The sequence below is a fragment of the Leopardus geoffroyi genome, chromosome A2 (assembly GCF_018350155.1).
Source record: "Leopardus geoffroyi isolate Oge1 chromosome A2, O.geoffroyi_Oge1_pat1.0, whole genome shotgun sequence".
NCBI lineage: Eukaryota > Metazoa > Chordata > Mammalia > Carnivora > Felidae > Leopardus > Leopardus geoffroyi.
Window position 1 is genome coordinate 145,543,773 of NC_059331.1, and position 15,128 is coordinate 145,558,900.

At 60.6% G+C, this 15,128-nt stretch overlaps 1 protein-coding gene and 1 long non-coding RNA gene across 10 annotated transcripts in view; one reads left to right on the forward strand and one right to left on the reverse strand.

The window, feature by feature from the left end:
• FLNC (filamin C) overlaps positions 1 to 15,128 on the forward strand; it is a 27,632-nt gene continuing 12,504 nt past the window's right edge. For 3 of the 9 annotated variants that reach the window (XM_045495567.1, XM_045495569.1, XM_045495570.1), the window contains exons 1-21: positions 3 to 694; positions 5,066 to 5,314; positions 6,877 to 6,974; positions 7,123 to 7,273; positions 7,369 to 7,487; positions 7,696 to 7,773; positions 7,969 to 8,131; positions 8,308 to 8,508; positions 9,720 to 9,857; positions 10,254 to 10,380; positions 10,524 to 10,660; positions 10,870 to 11,063; positions 11,157 to 11,270; positions 11,884 to 12,027; positions 12,247 to 12,370; positions 12,506 to 12,666; positions 12,871 to 12,961; positions 13,051 to 13,220; positions 13,441 to 13,558; positions 13,648 to 13,910; positions 14,302 to 14,899. In XM_045495567.1, coding sequence (XP_045351523.1) covers positions 340 to 694; positions 5,066 to 5,314; positions 6,877 to 6,974; positions 7,123 to 7,273; positions 7,369 to 7,487; positions 7,696 to 7,773; positions 7,969 to 8,131; positions 8,308 to 8,508; positions 9,720 to 9,857; positions 10,254 to 10,380; positions 10,524 to 10,660; positions 10,870 to 11,063; positions 11,157 to 11,270; positions 11,884 to 12,027; positions 12,247 to 12,370; positions 12,506 to 12,666; positions 12,871 to 12,961; positions 13,051 to 13,220; positions 13,441 to 13,558; positions 13,648 to 13,910; positions 14,302 to 14,899 — 3,793 coding nt within the window. In that variant the 5' untranslated portion in view covers positions 3 to 339. Of the gene's footprint in view, positions 695 to 5,065; positions 5,315 to 6,876; positions 6,975 to 7,122; positions 7,274 to 7,368; positions 7,488 to 7,695; positions 7,774 to 7,968; positions 8,132 to 8,307; positions 8,509 to 8,868; positions 8,932 to 9,719; positions 9,858 to 10,253; positions 10,381 to 10,523; positions 10,661 to 10,869; positions 11,064 to 11,156; positions 11,271 to 11,883; positions 12,028 to 12,246; positions 12,371 to 12,505; positions 12,667 to 12,870; positions 12,962 to 13,050; positions 13,221 to 13,440; positions 13,559 to 13,647; positions 13,911 to 14,301; positions 14,900 to 15,128 lie in introns of all 9 variants that reach the window. The other 6 variants (XM_045495565.1, XM_045495564.1, XM_045495562.1 and 3 more) reach the window with 4 other exon arrangements.
• Positions 8,581 to 15,128, reverse strand: part of LOC123606840 — a 7,780-nt gene continuing 1,232 nt past the window's right edge. Inside the window, exon 2 of the long non-coding RNA XR_006716520.1 lies at positions 8,581 to 9,264. This is a non-coding gene — a long non-coding RNA (uncharacterized LOC123606840). The remainder of the gene's footprint in view (positions 9,265 to 15,128) is intronic.

Here is a 15,128-nt window from a genome sequence, read left to right on the forward strand (position 1 = left end):
TGGACTCGGGGGCCGCAAGCGCGGCGTGGGGGGGGCGCGGCCCCAGGGGCTTCTTAAACCCCCCGCCCCGGCCCGGCCCGCACTTCCCGAGCACTGCTCCGCCCCCGGAGGGAGAGAGAGAGAGACAGAGAGAGAGAGCGCGGCCGAGGAGCCGAGGAGGCCAGCCGAGTCCCACCAGCCAGGGCGCGAGACAAGTTGAGAGCAGCGCAGCGCAGAGCTGCGAGTCCCGCGGTCGCACCCCGACAGCACCCCGACAGCGCCCCGACAGCGCCCCAGCCCCAGCCCGAGCCCAGCCCGAGCCCAGCAGGCAGAGCAGCCCCCGCCCCAGCCCGCGCCAGCATGATGAACAACAGCAGCTACTCAGAGGCCGCCGGCCTCGGCCTGGGCGACGAGGTGGACGACATGCCGTCCACGGAGAAGGACCTGGCGGAGGACGCGCCGTGGAAGAAGATCCAGCAGAACACGTTCACGCGCTGGTGCAACGAGCACCTGAAGTGTGTGGGCAAGCGCCTGACCGACCTGCAGCGAGACCTCAGCGACGGGCTGCGCCTCATCGCGCTGCTCGAGGTGCTCAGCCAGAAGCGCATGTATCGCAAGTTCCACCCGCGCCCCAACTTCCGCCAGATGAAGCTGGAGAACGTGTCCGTGGCCCTCGAGTTCCTGGAGCGCGAGCACATCAAGCTCGTGTCCATCGGTCAGTGCGGGCGAGCAGTGCACGGACCCAGCGGGGAGGGGGAAGTGCCCCAAGAAAGGGCTGGCCCCTGGGGGCGGCGGACACAGGTGCTGGGTGGGTGCCGGGAGCTGAGATAGGACAGAGAGTGGCCCCCTGGCCCAGGGAGAGGGCCCTGGCCCCTGCTCTCCTGCCATCGATGCAGGCCATATGGGCAGTGCCTTCATACCCCTCTGTCCCTTCAGCGGAATATTGGGGTTCCCCAGGGGAGTCCACACCTTACCGTTTCTAAGTCGTCCAGCTCAGCCTCCCGGCACACACTCCCATCAACCCGCCTCTACTCATTGTCCCCTTTCTTGCCATGGGGCCATCCCAGCCCATGCTTGAGAAGACAGGGTGCCCATTACTGATTCCTGGGGGGCATTTACTCCCTAAACAAAGCAAAGAGCTTCTTTGCCTCCCAGCACGTCCATGGGGGAGAAGCAGGCTGAAGGCAGGTCAGGGAAGCTGGTGGCTAGGCAGGCATGGGGGGTGGGGGGGGCAGGCGGGTTCCACAGGCCTGTGCTTAGCAGCTGGGTTCAGGCCCCTGGGCCAGGGCAGGCAGGGCCCAGCCTCAGAAACCTAAAAAGGCACTAAGAGAGGGCAGAAAACCTTAACCCCTGCCTATCCACCTCCTGCTTTAGCCTGCGCAGGAGGGTGCTCCCCTAAGTCCATGCCAGGCCCCAGCCCACTCCCTAGGACTGGATTGGCTGCAGCTAACTGTCTGGGTTGAGAGGAGGGAGGGGAAGGCCTGTAGAAGGGAGGAAGTCATTGAGTGTAACCAGATTTGGAAGGTGTATCAGTGCTGGTGGGGGTGGGGAAGCGCTCCAGGCTTGGGAGCTGGGGGAGCTGAGGGTGGGCTCTGAGTGGTCAGAGGCTGCTCCTCCCCTCACAGCCCTGCAGTCCTCCCTGCTGGCTGGGGGCCTAGGGAAGACCCCCTACCCCAGTGGTGAGCTCTTAAGAGTCTTGCTGTGATTTACAGGAAAGGGCCCCTTGGGGTGCACCCCAAAGCCCCAGGAGAAGAGTTTCACATGGGGTCCGATGCCTTCCCCCACCAGGCTACCCCAAAGATAATTGAATATCTGTCCACCCCCACTCTCCCTCAGGGCATCTCTAGGCCTCCTGAATTAGCAGCTGAAGTCAGTCCGGGGCCCTTTGCCCTGTCCAGTCCCCTCTCTAGGCCTTACCCCTCCTGCCCCAATACTGCCCCCCCACCCCACCCGCTCTGGCCTGGAAATAGCCCTGCCTCCGTGACACAGCAGATGTCTCTGAGCTTTCCAGAAGGACAAGCCTGAGGACAGGGGTGGGGGAGGGGACCCTGGTGTGTGTAGTGGGGTGAGGGCTACAGAGTGTGTGTGTTGGTGGGGGGTTGGTCGGAGGATTTGTGTGGGGGAATCAGAGACAAGTCAGTCCTGGGGCTGTCATCCCCCTGCATGCTGAGGTTTGACCGACAGACTGACGGTCCCAGGTGGGGTCTCAAGAGGAGGGCCTGCGGCCTCACCAGGACTTTATAGGAAACTGCTCAGCCTTCCTCTCCCCTCCCCGCTTCGGGGGCCACCGGCCCCTCTCCAGGCCTCATCCTTCCTGAGCGCACCTCTCCCCTCCCCCATGGCGGTGCCTGGCTCCGGGCCCCTTGGCTCAACAGCGGAGGGGCCGGCTCAGAGTAGAGGGGGAGGAAGGAAAAGATGGTTTGGGGGCGGGAGGGACGCTCCTGGGTTCCCGCTGAGAGGAAGGGGAACTGTTCCCCATTTGGGCCAAGTGGCTCACTCGTGCTGATGAGATAAGCTGTCAGCAATTTGGGGCCGGGCCTGAGGCTGAGGGCGGAGGGAGGGGGCACAGGGGGCGGGGCTGCTCGACCCTGAGGAGATGTCAAGGGATTCCCCACCAGGGGCGGCTTTCTGCTTCCTCTGGTTCCCTCTGGCCCGATCAGTGGTGGGAAGGGGCTGCGGTGGTGGGGGGGGGGGGGCCTCCTCTGGACCTTATCTCAGGATTTCGATGGAGCATCTGGGCACCAGGGAGGGGGTCAACAAAGACTCCCCACTTCCCTTTCCAGGAATGGGGTGGGGGCTGGGGGCTGGGAAGTCCAGCTAAAGAACGGGGTGCTCAGCCCGGGGTTGAAGGAGCTGTGTGCCCTTACCCCAGCACCCCAACCCGGCCCCCACCAGCCCCTCAGCCCCTCCAAACAAAGAGGCCTAATGAGGCAGCTCTGTGCCGCAGCTGTTCCCCAGTTGCTACTCCTTCTAGAGCCAACAGCTGAGGGAGGGGCCAGAGGGGGGCAGCAGCTGTGCCGGCACCTCCCTCGCCAGGGCCCTCTCTCCTTCCCCACCCCTGAGGCCTGGGGTGGCCTCAGGGTCTGGCTGTAGGGCTCTTCCCACCCCTTTGGGGGTGTCCCCAGGCTGGAGAAGAAGTGGTGGCTCAGGGTGGGAGGGAGGAAGCCTGAGCTCCCCTTTTCTGCCTGGCCTGGGGCAGGAATGGGTCTGGAGAGGAAGGTCATTGCTCCGGAGCAGGACTCTAGGTCCCTCTCCTGCCCCAAGCTGCAGTGGACCACTTGCTGTCTGGCCCAGGGCCAGTCACTGGGGAGAGACTTCTCCTTGCGGCAAATATGAATGACACCCTCTCCAACCCCAGCAGCCGCAAGGCCTCCCTCCCGCGAATCTGGCCACCCCCCACCCCCCCACCCCCCCCCCCCCGGTTTGCAAGAAGCTCTTCTGGGTGTGTGAGCACTGGCTTTGGAGGCTGTCGGGGTGGTGAGAGGCCTTGGGGCACTGGGTGTCAAGACTGTGTGAGAGTATGGCGGCCTGTGTGTTTGAGAGAGCGCCCTGAAGCACCGGGAGGCCGGGAGTGAGTTGTGTCATGGAATCTGAAAGCTGCCAAACCTTTGTGCTGCAGCAGAGCCAGGGGGAGAGGGGGCGGGCTGGGGAGCTGCCGGGGAAGGAAGGATGAATCAGTGAAAGGGTGGGGGAGCCAAGGGGGCCAGAGCTGGAGGCCAGAGGGATAGAGAGGCTGCGATTCCCCCTCCTGGGGGCTGGTGGGGATGGGGTGGGGGATGCTGGGGTTCCCCAGGCCTTTGGTCTCCGGACTGTTTTCTCCCAAGATCTAGGGGAGGAGGAAAGGTTGTGTAAGGGGTGTGTGTGTGTGTGGGGGGGTGCGCCTCCAGCCCCACCCTCTCCCATCTCTCAGGCAACGCCAGTAAACAAGGCTGAATCTTCTGTCCCCCCCTCCCAACCTCCTAAAAGTAGTGTTCAGGGAAGCTGATGGATTTCAGGCCTGCATTGCCCTTTACAAATAAGCTGGCTTCCAAAGACTCATACTGTAGTCCATCCCGGCTCCTGGATATTTCACTCTGGCTGTTGAAGGAGAACGAGGTCTCCCGAATCTTGAGGAAGCGATTCTGGTCCCTAGTATTCCTCCAAGGTGGGGATGGGTGAAGAGTCTCAGCTCCTGAGACTTGAGTCCACACGGGTGACATTCCTCCTGGCTCATGTGAAATCCCACTGGCCCCAGCATTTGAAAACATGATTTTCAAGCCTTACCCAAGCATGCACTATACCCCCCTCTCCCTCCCCTTCCCCGAACTTTGTTCCAAAAGCCTTTTATGGTGTTCAAGAGGAGAATTCGGCTGGAACCAGGTTAGTTCTAATTCCTCTCTAATTTCAGTTTTTTTAATATTCATTCAACTAGTATTTACTGAGATCCTACTAAGTCCTAGGCTCTGAGTGTAGAGAAATAGTGTCTACTGTGAAAGAAACCAAAGAGTACTTACTATATGATTCCATTTGTATAAATCTGTAGAAAATGCAAACTAATCCATAGTAACCAAGGGCAAACCAGTTGTTGCCTGGAAAGGGGGACAAGGAAGGGCAGGCGGAGGGACCACAAAGGGGTACGTGCAAGGAAATCTGGGGAGAGGTGGATAGGTTTATGACTTGTGGTGATGGCGTTATAGGCACATACATGTTGTCAAAGCTTGTCCAGTTTAATACGTGCAGCTTGTGTGTCAGGCATACCTCAGTAAAACTTAAAAAATGAAAACGGCGCAGCCCCCCCCCCCCCCCCCCCGGAGAGGCTTACAATCCCGGATGATCGCCAGGGGGCCTGTAGCCGGATGGAGGCCCATGCACGCGCTGTTCCACAGGTGTAAGTACCTGCCATGGGGCACGCTGTAGGCAGACCCAAAACGTTAGGCCTCTGGGCGCGGCCTTGGCCTTGCTGGAGGGTGAGAATCCGGTAGGCAGAGAAGGGGGCAGGTTCCGAAAGCGGGAGGCCTGACCCCCTCTGCTCTAGCAGCTGCCTCGTGAGCTGAGCTGTGGAGGGCAGCCCCCTCGCTGAGCCCAGCGTGTCCCCTCCACTCTGCAGACAGCAAGGCCATTGTGGATGGGAACCTGAAGCTGATCCTGGGTCTGATCTGGACGCTGATCCTACACTACTCCATCTCCATGCCCATGTGGGAAGATGAGGAGGACGAGGACGCCCGCAAGCAGACGCCCAAGCAGCGTCTGCTCGGCTGGATCCAGAACAAGGTGCCCCAGCTGCCCATCACTAACTTCAACCGTGACTGGCAGGATGGCAAAGCTCTGGGCGCCCTGGTGGACAACTGTGCCCCTGGTAAGTGGACCAGTGGGCCCATCTTGGAGCCCTTCGCTGGTGGTGCTGAGGGCTGTGGCTGTCAGAATGCATATCTCTGGGCTGGGGGATCAGGACGGCCTGTGGGGCTTGCCCTCTGCTCCAACTGAGAGTCATTGCTGGTGACAGGCCCTTCCTGCGGGTGTGACAGATACTGCAGCTTGCAGCGAAAGGTTCAGAATTCCTCATTTTACAGACAAGGGCAATGAGGTCCAGAGAGGGCCAGTGATTTGTCCAAGATCACACAGTTTATCTGTGGCAGAACTGAACTTGAGCCCAAGGTTTCAACTTCCTGCTCCATGAGTGTCCTACTTTGCCATACGGGTACCATTTCTGCTGAGCTGAGAGAAAGGAAACATGGTAGGACTTGTAGCAAGAAGCCCAGAAGTCAGACCCTGAGAAGGTTCTTCTTTGTGAGGCTCTGGGAGAGGTTTGAGGAGGGACTGAGGCTGGTGTGCTGCTGTCCAGTGACAGGTGGCCCAATACTGTCCTCTCAAACGTAGGCCCTGGCCTGGTCAGGTGGGGGGGGGGCAGTCAGGGCCCATGAGAAGACTGAGGCCATGACTGGCTAGAGCCCTGCCCTATATGCATCTCCCTTTCTGACCATCACCTCCCAAGAAGATAGATCGCCTTCTAATCCGGGTCGGTCAGCTCTGCCTCTGGGGAGCCATGGCCCCTTGGGAGAATCCTCCCCAGTCTGGGGTCAGCTGGGGAGCAGGGGGTGGGAGGCGGGGGCACCAGCCGCCTGGGAAGCATTCCCAGCTGCTGAGCCATTGCCCACAGCTGGTGAGGCCGCCAGAAGTGAGCTCAGCTGTTCCGGCCGGTCATGGATTCCAGCCTTTGAGCCGGCCCCCTCCCAGCCAGTGAGCATCACCCCTCCTCCAGCTCTGGCCTGGACCAGGCACCCCCTGACCTTTGCACCCCTTGACAGGAGTGATCTGGAGCTGCCTCAGCATTCTTCCCATTAGGAGGGCTGTGTTTTGGGTGGCCACAGAGGAGAACCTATCCTCTCATAACATGCCCTTATGTGCCTCAGTTTCCCCAAGTGGGTAATGAGGAAGGAGAGGGTGTCTTAGGCTCTAAGGCTGACGTGGGAAGTGTTTGGAGCTCTAGGACTTGAGGGAGGCTGTGAGGAGACCTTGTAGAGGATGGCGTCAGAAGCACGTGCAGGGTGGAACCTGCTGCCCCGAGGCAGCAGGAGTGAGGCGGGAAGGACTGGGGGGGGGGCTGTCCTGACAGGGTCTGCGCTGGGGCCTGGGCCGGCAGAAGGCTGACTGGCAGGGCTGGTGCCAGGCTGCGTCAGCCAGGGCAGAAAGGCCTCATTGTTGGTGCTAGGGAGGGCTGCCGCGCCTCCCAATGGCGATGGGCATCCCAGCGATGGTCCGTAACGTAGGGGGGCAGCAAGAACCTGGCTGGTCAGGGGCCCAGAGCTGCGCGCCAGCGGGCGTGACCCCGCAGCCTGTGAGGGTGTCGGGTGAGCAGATGCTCTGCATTCTGACTGGCTGCCTTCCCCTACTCATCGTCTCCCTCTACCATCTCTCTAGGCCTGTGCCCTGACTGGGAAGCCTGGGACCCCAACCAGCCTGTGGAGAACGCCCGGGAGGCCATGCAGCAGGCGGACGACTGGCTCGGGGTGCCCCAGGTACACGAACAAAGAGGGTGGGGGAGAGTAGGGGGCCAGGAGGGCCAGGACGGGGGTTGGGTCTATGAGGATGCCCGGTCAAGAGGGGGGAGAGCACCGAGGTCACTGGGTAGAGGGCACCCTGTAACTCCCTTCTTCCCTGTGGCAGGTGATTGCCCCCGAGGAGATTGTGGACCCCAACGTGGATGAGCATTCTGTCATGACCTACCTGTCCCAGTTCCCCAAGGCCAAACTCAAACCTGGTGCCCCTGTTCGCTCTAAACAGCTGAACCCCAAGAAGGCCATCGCCTACGGGCCTGGTACGTGTCGAGTCCCTGCCGGTCTTCCCTGGGCAGTTGGGTCCATCCTAGGATGGGTCTTCCTAAGTAACCTGGCTCTGCCGTCTGTCCCTCAGGCATCGAGCCCCACGGCAACACTGTGCTACAGCCTGCCCACTTCACCGTGCAGACGGTGGATGCCGGCGTGGGCGAGGTGCTGGTCTACATTGAGGACCCTGAGGGCCACACCGAGGAGGTATGGAGAGCTGCTGAGGACGAGAGGGAATGGCATGGGCTTTGAACCAGAGACCACGGGCTGCTAGCAGGACTGGCCTGGAGATGGCTGCCAGAATTAACTACTAGGCCGGGTTCTGGGGGAAGCATCACCGTGGGTGCTGCCAGGCACTGTGGGGTCAGGAGGGGCTGCAGCCTCTGTGACTTCCGGTCTTTTCCCTTCCCAATAGGCCAAAGTGGTTCCCAACAATGACAAGAACCGCACCTATGCTGTCTCCTATGTGCCCAAGGTTGCGGGGTTGCACAAGGTATCTCCCTGCCGACCCTCCCCATCCCGCTCACGTCCTTAGCTCTGTCGTCGTGGAGCCCTCTCTCAGCTCGCAGCCCACCCCAGCATGCCCAGCAGCCCACCTCTCCCCAGCCTCGGTTCCGCCCTGCCCATCCACCCCCTCTCAAAAGAACTGCTTTCCCCGAGAGGCTAACATTTGGCCCCTGACCTGCAGGTGACTGTGCTCTTTGCTGGCCAGAATATCGAACGCAGTCCCTTTGAGGTGAACGTGGGCATGGCTCTGGGAGATGCCAACAAGGTGTCAGCCCGTGGCCCTGGCCTGGAGCCTGTGGGCAATGTGGCCAACAAACCCACGTACTTTGACATCTATACTGCGGGTAAGGATGGGCCCTAGGGGGATGTCAGGCGGGCAGCGCATGACTACATGGGGTGATGTGGATGGGGGACAGGGGCAGGGTCTCAGCCAGAGGGTGGGTGGTCCCAGAGTGAGGGAGCCCCGAGCAGCTGTTTGTGTCCAGAGAGGGGGTTGCTGACAGTTTTTTGTGCACGGCAGGGGCTGGCACTGGTGATGTTGCCGTGGTGATCGTGGACCCGCAGGGCCGGCGGGACACAGTGGAGGTGGCCCTGGAGGACAAGGGCGACAGCACGTTCCGATGCACGTACAGGCCTGTGATGGAGGGGCCCCACACGGTGCATGTGGCCTTCGCTGGTGCCCCCATCACCCGCAGTCCTTTCCCCGTCCATGTAGCTGAAGGTAAAAGGCCCTTCACCCAGCCCCACAGTCACCCTCCCTGACTCCCAGGACACAGAGAGAATTGCCACCAAATTCCGGGGCTGAGGGTTTATGGGAAACGAACCACTAAATCCAGGGGTGGGAGGGGAGCCGGCGTTAAAATAGGTAGAATATCCATGGGGCGGGGGCAGGGGGTAGCTCTGGAGAGATCTCATCCTGGTCATCTCTCCACTTACTATCCCAGGGAGGGTCCAGAGACCACAGCAAAGTATACAGACAGGTGCCACCTTGCAAGGGTTGTGGGGGCATATGTGATGGGCACCCATACCCCAGGCCCTCGGGTGGTGACTCCCGCCACTTGGTTCTCTCCCTGCCGCTCAGAGCCCTTGCCGTCACACGTCCCCTCCGTGCCCATCATCCACCAGGCCAAGAAAGTGGTGCCACGTTAGTACTGTCCAGGGGAGGTGGGGCCAGCATGGCCACAGCTGACTGGCCTCACCTGTGCTGTGTGGAATGGCCCAGGCAGTGTGGAATTGCCCCCCTTCCGTGGCATTCTGTGACGGGCCCCAGGTTCTGTGCCATTGCCTGTGTCCTGTGGTAGGCCTGGATTATACGTCCTTGCCTGTTTTGTGGCATCCCGTTGGGTCCTATGCCATTTTATGTGTTCCGTGGCAGTCTGAGATCACTCTTCTTTGGCCTGTGTTCAGTAGCAAGGTCTGGGTTCATTGCCACTGGTAGTGTTCTGTGGCAGGCTGATTTCCATGCATTGCCTGTGACCTGCAGAAAGCTTCATGTTATGTTGAATATCTCGTTCTGTGGCCTCGCTTAGTGTTTTATGGCATGACCTAGTCCTAAAGCTGCTATGGTGGCTCTGCCTGAGAAGGCTCAGATGGCTCTGGGTGGGTGGCTTTGGGTGGTTTGGGGCCTTCCCCTATCTCTCTTTGCCCCACTCTCTGCCCAGGCTCTGCCATGTCTGTGTCCCAAGTGACACTGACTCTGAGAAGCCCAGCAGGGAGGGTTTCTTGTAGCCGGCTCCTCGTCCAGCATGGCTCCCAAGGGCCCCAGTTGTGTCGGGGGCCCTGGGGAGCACGGGGGAGGACTGCATGAGGCCATAGCCTGTGCCTGTGAGGGTCAGGAAGACTATGTCCAGTGAGGTGGGAAATGAGTGGTGAGGGGCTGAGGCTCTGTCTCCAGCCCCTCAGCACCCCTAATCTTCTCCTTCCAACCCCCAGCCTGTAACCCTAATGCCTGCCGTGCCTCTGGGCGGGGCCTACAGCCCAAGGGTGTGCGTGTGAAAGAGGTGGCTGATTTCAAGGTGTTCACTAAGGGTGCCGGCAGCGGGGAGCTCAAGGTCACAGTCAAAGGGCCAAGTGAGTGCCGGGGCCCAGGACTGGGGGGTGGGAGAGCAGGGAGGAAATATGGCCCATGGTTCTGGCTTCCTGAGGGCAGTGACAACGAGCACCATGCCCCGCCCCGGAGAGACTCCAAGAAGAGACTCTGCCCAGAGGTACCATGGGACCTTAGGCATGTTGTCTCCTCTCTTGCCTCAGTTTCTCACCTGCAAACTGGAAATGATCCTTTTCACCCTACACGCTACTCTGGGTGTCATGCACAGGGATGGCATGTGGTCCCTGCCCGAGTTTCAGCTCTGCCCACTAGTCACGCTGCCCTCAGGCTGGGCCCGGGTGCCGGGGTCCCTGAGGGGATTGAGGACCTGTGGCTCTCAGACTGGTGATCACCTCCCTGTGTGCTCCCCGTCTCCTCAGAGGGCACAGAAGAGCCAGTGAAAGTGCGAGAGGCTGGAGATGGCGTGTTCGAGTGTGAGTACCACCCTGTGGTGCCTGGGAAGTATGTGGTGACCATCACGTGGGGCGGCTACGCCATCCCCCGCAGGTAAGCACCATGCACCCGCCAGGCCTGCCTGTCTGGGGCCTCACAGGCTGGGGAGGGGAGGACGGGCTGCCTGAGGGAAGAGAGGACTGGTACCTCTGGCAGAGGTGCTTCCCGGCATTGACCCCAGATCCCTCTTCGCCCAGTCCTTTTGAGGTACAGGTGAGCCCAGAGGCAGGAGCGCAGAAGGTACGGGCCTGGGGTCCCGGCCTGAAAACTGGCCAGGTGGGGAAGTCGGCCGACTTTGTGGTGGAGGCCATTGGCACGGAGGTGGGGACACTGGGTAAGTGGCTGGGTGGCAGCAAGCGGGAACGCTGGGGAGTGGTGCGATGGAGGGACACAGGGGGTGACTGGGGACGGGAGGCGGGAACGCTGGGTAGTATCAGGATGAGACGGAGTGGGATGGAGGGGTGACTGAGGGAGCGATAGGAGACCTGCCCGAGTGTCCAAGCTGCCTCTTGGACCCCCTGATCTTCTCTCCATCGCGCCCAGGATTCTCCATCGAGGGGCCCTCACAGGCCAAGATCGAGTGTGATGACAAGGGGGATGGCTCCTGCGATGTGCGGTACTGGCCCACGGAGCCTGGGGAGTACGCCGTGCACGTCATCTGCGATGACGAGGACATCCGAGACTCACCCTTCATTGCCCACATCCAGCCAGCCGCACCTGACTGCTTCCCGGATAAGGTGGGGTCCTTGGGCCTGCATACTAGCCCGGGATGGGGTGAGCAGGCCCTCCTCCAGTCCCCAACCTGGCCCTCCGCTCCTCCCCCTGCACAGGTGAAGGCCTTTGGGCCGGGCCTGGAGCCCACTGGCTGCATCGTGGACAAGCCTGCAGAGTTCACCATCGATGCCCGTGCTGCTGGCAAGGGAGACCTGAACCTGTATGCCCAGGTAAGTCACTGCCCGGTCCTGCTACCCCCGTTGCCCTGGGCAGGAACCCTGGGAGGGCGGAGGCAGGTGAGAGGCAGAGGAAATTGTAGCATCACTGGCCCGGCTTGACTCTCACAGATCCAAAAGAACTATGGGAAACTTAAAAATGTTGTGTTTTCTGATGATAACCTTATGAACATATTTTACCAAAAGTATATTTTTTTGTACTAATAATTTTGCAATTGAAAGACGATTTGAATATGACATTGACTTCCCAAGTCCGTTTCTCATGCTGCTGTCCGCTAATCCCTAGAAGTTAATGAATGTACTCTTGGGTTCAAGAGGATGATTTTCCTTTAACACGTTCACTATTCAATTTTAGAAACATTGATTTAACCCAGCCTTTTCCCAGCTAACACATTGCAGATGCCTGGGTTGGGAGGCTGGGCCACACAAATGGCTCCCAGGGTGTGCTCCCCGCCACCACAGCACGTGGCGCTGGGCTCTTCTGGCCTGAGGTCTGAGGCAGTAGGTGAGGAGGGCTGCCTGAGGCCAGCAGAGGGCGTCAGTGCTCTGAGGAGGCCGGAGTGTTCTTAAGACTCTTGTTTGGTTACCCCCCCCCCCCCACCCCCAGGATGCTGATGGCTGCCCTGTCAACATCATGGTCATCCCCAATGGCGACGGCACCTTCCGCTGCTCCTACGTGCCCACCAAGCCCATTAAACACACCATCATCATCTCCTGGGGAGGCGTCAATGTGCCTAAGAGCCCCTTCCGGGTGTGTCCTCCTGTCCTGCCCCCCTGCCGCCTGGGGTCCCAGAGGGAGGGTGGAGCCCCATACAGGAGATGTTGGTCGTCCCTGGGCCCTTGTCTCCACTCCCCACCTCAAAACCCACAAAGAGGCTGAGGCTGGTCCCGCTGAGGCCGGGGCGGGTAGTGATGGGGTATGGGGCCTGTGGGAGGGGCCCTGGGCTGAGCATCAACCTCCTCCCGACAGGTGAACGTGGGAGAAGGCAGTCACCCCGAGCGGGTGAAGGTGTATGGCCCAGGCGTGGAGAAGACGGGCCTCAAGGCCAACGAGCCTACCTATTTCACTGTGGACTGCAGCGAGGCTGGGCAAGGTGTGCCTGGCTGTGGTCAGGGGAGTGGGCGGGGCCTGGGTAGGTGGGGCTTGCACTCTGGCCAGATCCTGCTTCTAGCTAAGTGGGGGCGGCCGTTAAGAACCCACTCATGGCCCTGTGCCTGCCTCCCCTCAGGTGACGTGAGTATCGGCATCAAGTGTGCTCCCGGAGTGGTGGGCCCTGCAGAAGCTGACATCGACTTTGACATCATCAAGAACGACAATGACACCTTCACAGTCAAGTACACCCCCCCAGGGGCCGGCCGCTACACCATTATGGTGCTGTTTGCCAACCAGGTACCCTACCCTTGGCTTCTGGCCGTCACTGGTGGCCTGCAGCCTCCAAGCCTAAGCCGCAGCTTCATATCCTGTCCTTTGGGGACAGTTGCGCAGCCATCAGAGCACTTTCTTTGTGCGGGCGGTGGGCCTCAGAAGGAACAAAGGGGCTGTTTCAGAAGCCACCTTTGCCTACCCTGACCAGATCTTTTTTTTTCCACCCAGGAGATCCCTGCCAGCCCCTTCCACATTAAGGTGGACCCATCCCACGATGCCAGCAAAGTCAAGGCTGAGGGCCCTGGGCTGAACCGCACGGGTAGGCGTTTGGGCGGGTGCTGGGCTGGGCCGGGATCGATGCTAGGTGTCCACCAGGCCCTCACCGCTGTCTTGGGGTGGGCTCCCCAGGTGTGGAAGTCGGGAAGCCCACTCACTTCACGGTGCTGACCAAGGGAGCCGGCAAGGCCAAGCTGGACGTGCACTTTGCCGGGGCTGCCAAGGGTGAGGCCGTGCGGGACTTTGAAATCATCGACAACCATGACTACTCCTACACCGTCAAGTACACGGCCGTCCAGCAGGTGTGTCCCGCTTCCTCCCCACCCCACCCATCCTGGTTGACGAGGGTCCTGCATCTCCTTCCGCTGATCTCCTAGGACCACTTCTGGGTCGTCTTGGCCCCTTCCTGGCACCTATCCTCTCTGGCTGTGCCACTCTGAGCCCGAGGTCCACATCGGCCAAGGGCATGTTGCCAGGCCATGTCTAAGCCACCCAGTTCTAACCTCTTCTTGTACCTGACAGGGCAACATGGCAGTGACGGTGACCTACGGTGGGGACCCTGTCCCCAAGAGCCCCTTTGTGGTGAATGTGGCACCCCCACTGGACCTCAGCAAAGTCAAAGTTCAAGGCCTGAACAGCAGTAAGTGGGGCAGGAGCCGCCCTGGAAGGGAGAAGTGCTGTGGGGTGGGCCGGAGTCTCTGCTCACTGTGCCCCTTGACCTCTCTGCAGAGGTGGCTGTGGGGCAAGAACAGGCCTTCTCTGTGAACACACGTGGGGCTGGCGGTCAAGGGCACCTGGATGTGCGGATGACTTCACCCTCCCGTCGCCCCATCCCTTGCAAGCTGGAGCCTGGGGGCGGAGCTGAAACCCAGGCCGTGCGCTACATGCCCCCTGAGGAGGGACCCTACAAGGTGGACATCACCTACGACGGTCACCCAGTGCCCGGTAGCCCCTTTGCTGTGGAGGGTGTCCTGCCCCCTGATCCCTCCAAGGTAAGTAAGGAGATAGGAGTTGACGGGAGCTGGGATTTGAGGGTTTATAGGGAAAATGAATAAGTCACGGAGGCAAGAGGGCCCGTGTACCCGGAATGACTACAGCCCTGGGTCCAAGGCCACGGTGATCCGTCCATCTCAGGACCTGCCTTTGAAACAGCCTAGTTATGAAGAGTGTGGCCTTTGATCACACCGGGCTTGGGCTCCAGCTTCACTAACCGAGACAAACTATTTAATCTGTCAGCCTCCGTTCCCTCATCTAGAATTGTTGTAAGGACTCAGCCTGTCATAGCTGCTACAGTTAAAGGTGCTTAGCTGGGTGGGGAGCCATGAAGACCAGGCACGGGAGAGGCTGGATGTAAGGAGACTATATACCTGCTCCTCTCCCTAGGTTTGTGCTTATGGGCCTGGTCTCAAGGGTGGCCTGGTAGGCACCCCGGCACCGTTCTCCATTGACACCAAGGGGGCTGGCACGGGCGGCCTGGGGCTGACTGTGGAGGGCCCCTGTGAGGCCAAGATTGAGTGCCAGGACAACGGTGATGGCTCATGTGCTGTCAGCTACCTGCCCACGGAGCCCGGCGAGTACACCATCAACATCTTGTTTGCCGAAGCCCACATCCCTGGCTCACCCTTCAAGGCCACCATCCGGCCCGTGTTCGACCCGAGCAAGGTGCGGGCCAGTGGGCCGGGCCTGGAGCGTGGCAAGGCTGGCGAGGCGGCCACCTTCACAGTGGACTGCTCGGAGGCTGGCGAGGCTGAGCTGACCATCGAGATCCTGTCAGACGCCGGTGTCAAGGCCGAGGTGCTGATCCACAACAATGCCGACGGCACCTACCACATCACCTACAGCCCCGCCTTTCCTGGCACCTACACAATTACCATCAAGTATGGCGGGCACCCTGTCCCCAAATTCCCTACCCGCGTCCACGTGCAGCCTGCTGTCGACACCAGTGGAGTCAAGGTCTCAGGGCCCGGGGTGGAGCCTCACGGTGAGTGAGAAAAGCGGAGCTGGTCAGGGAGCCCTGGACATCAGCAGGAGGGAGGGAGCAGGGCTGAGGGCTCAGGGAGGGCCAAGGCAGAGGTAAAAGGAGGGTCCTTAGGACTCAGGTACCCCAGAGAAGGAGCCAAGGGCCAGAGGCTGGGCATGGAGCTTTGCCTCTGCTCACGTGGCAAAACTGTGTCTGCCTATGTGCGTCTTTCCGGGGAGATCCCAGCTTT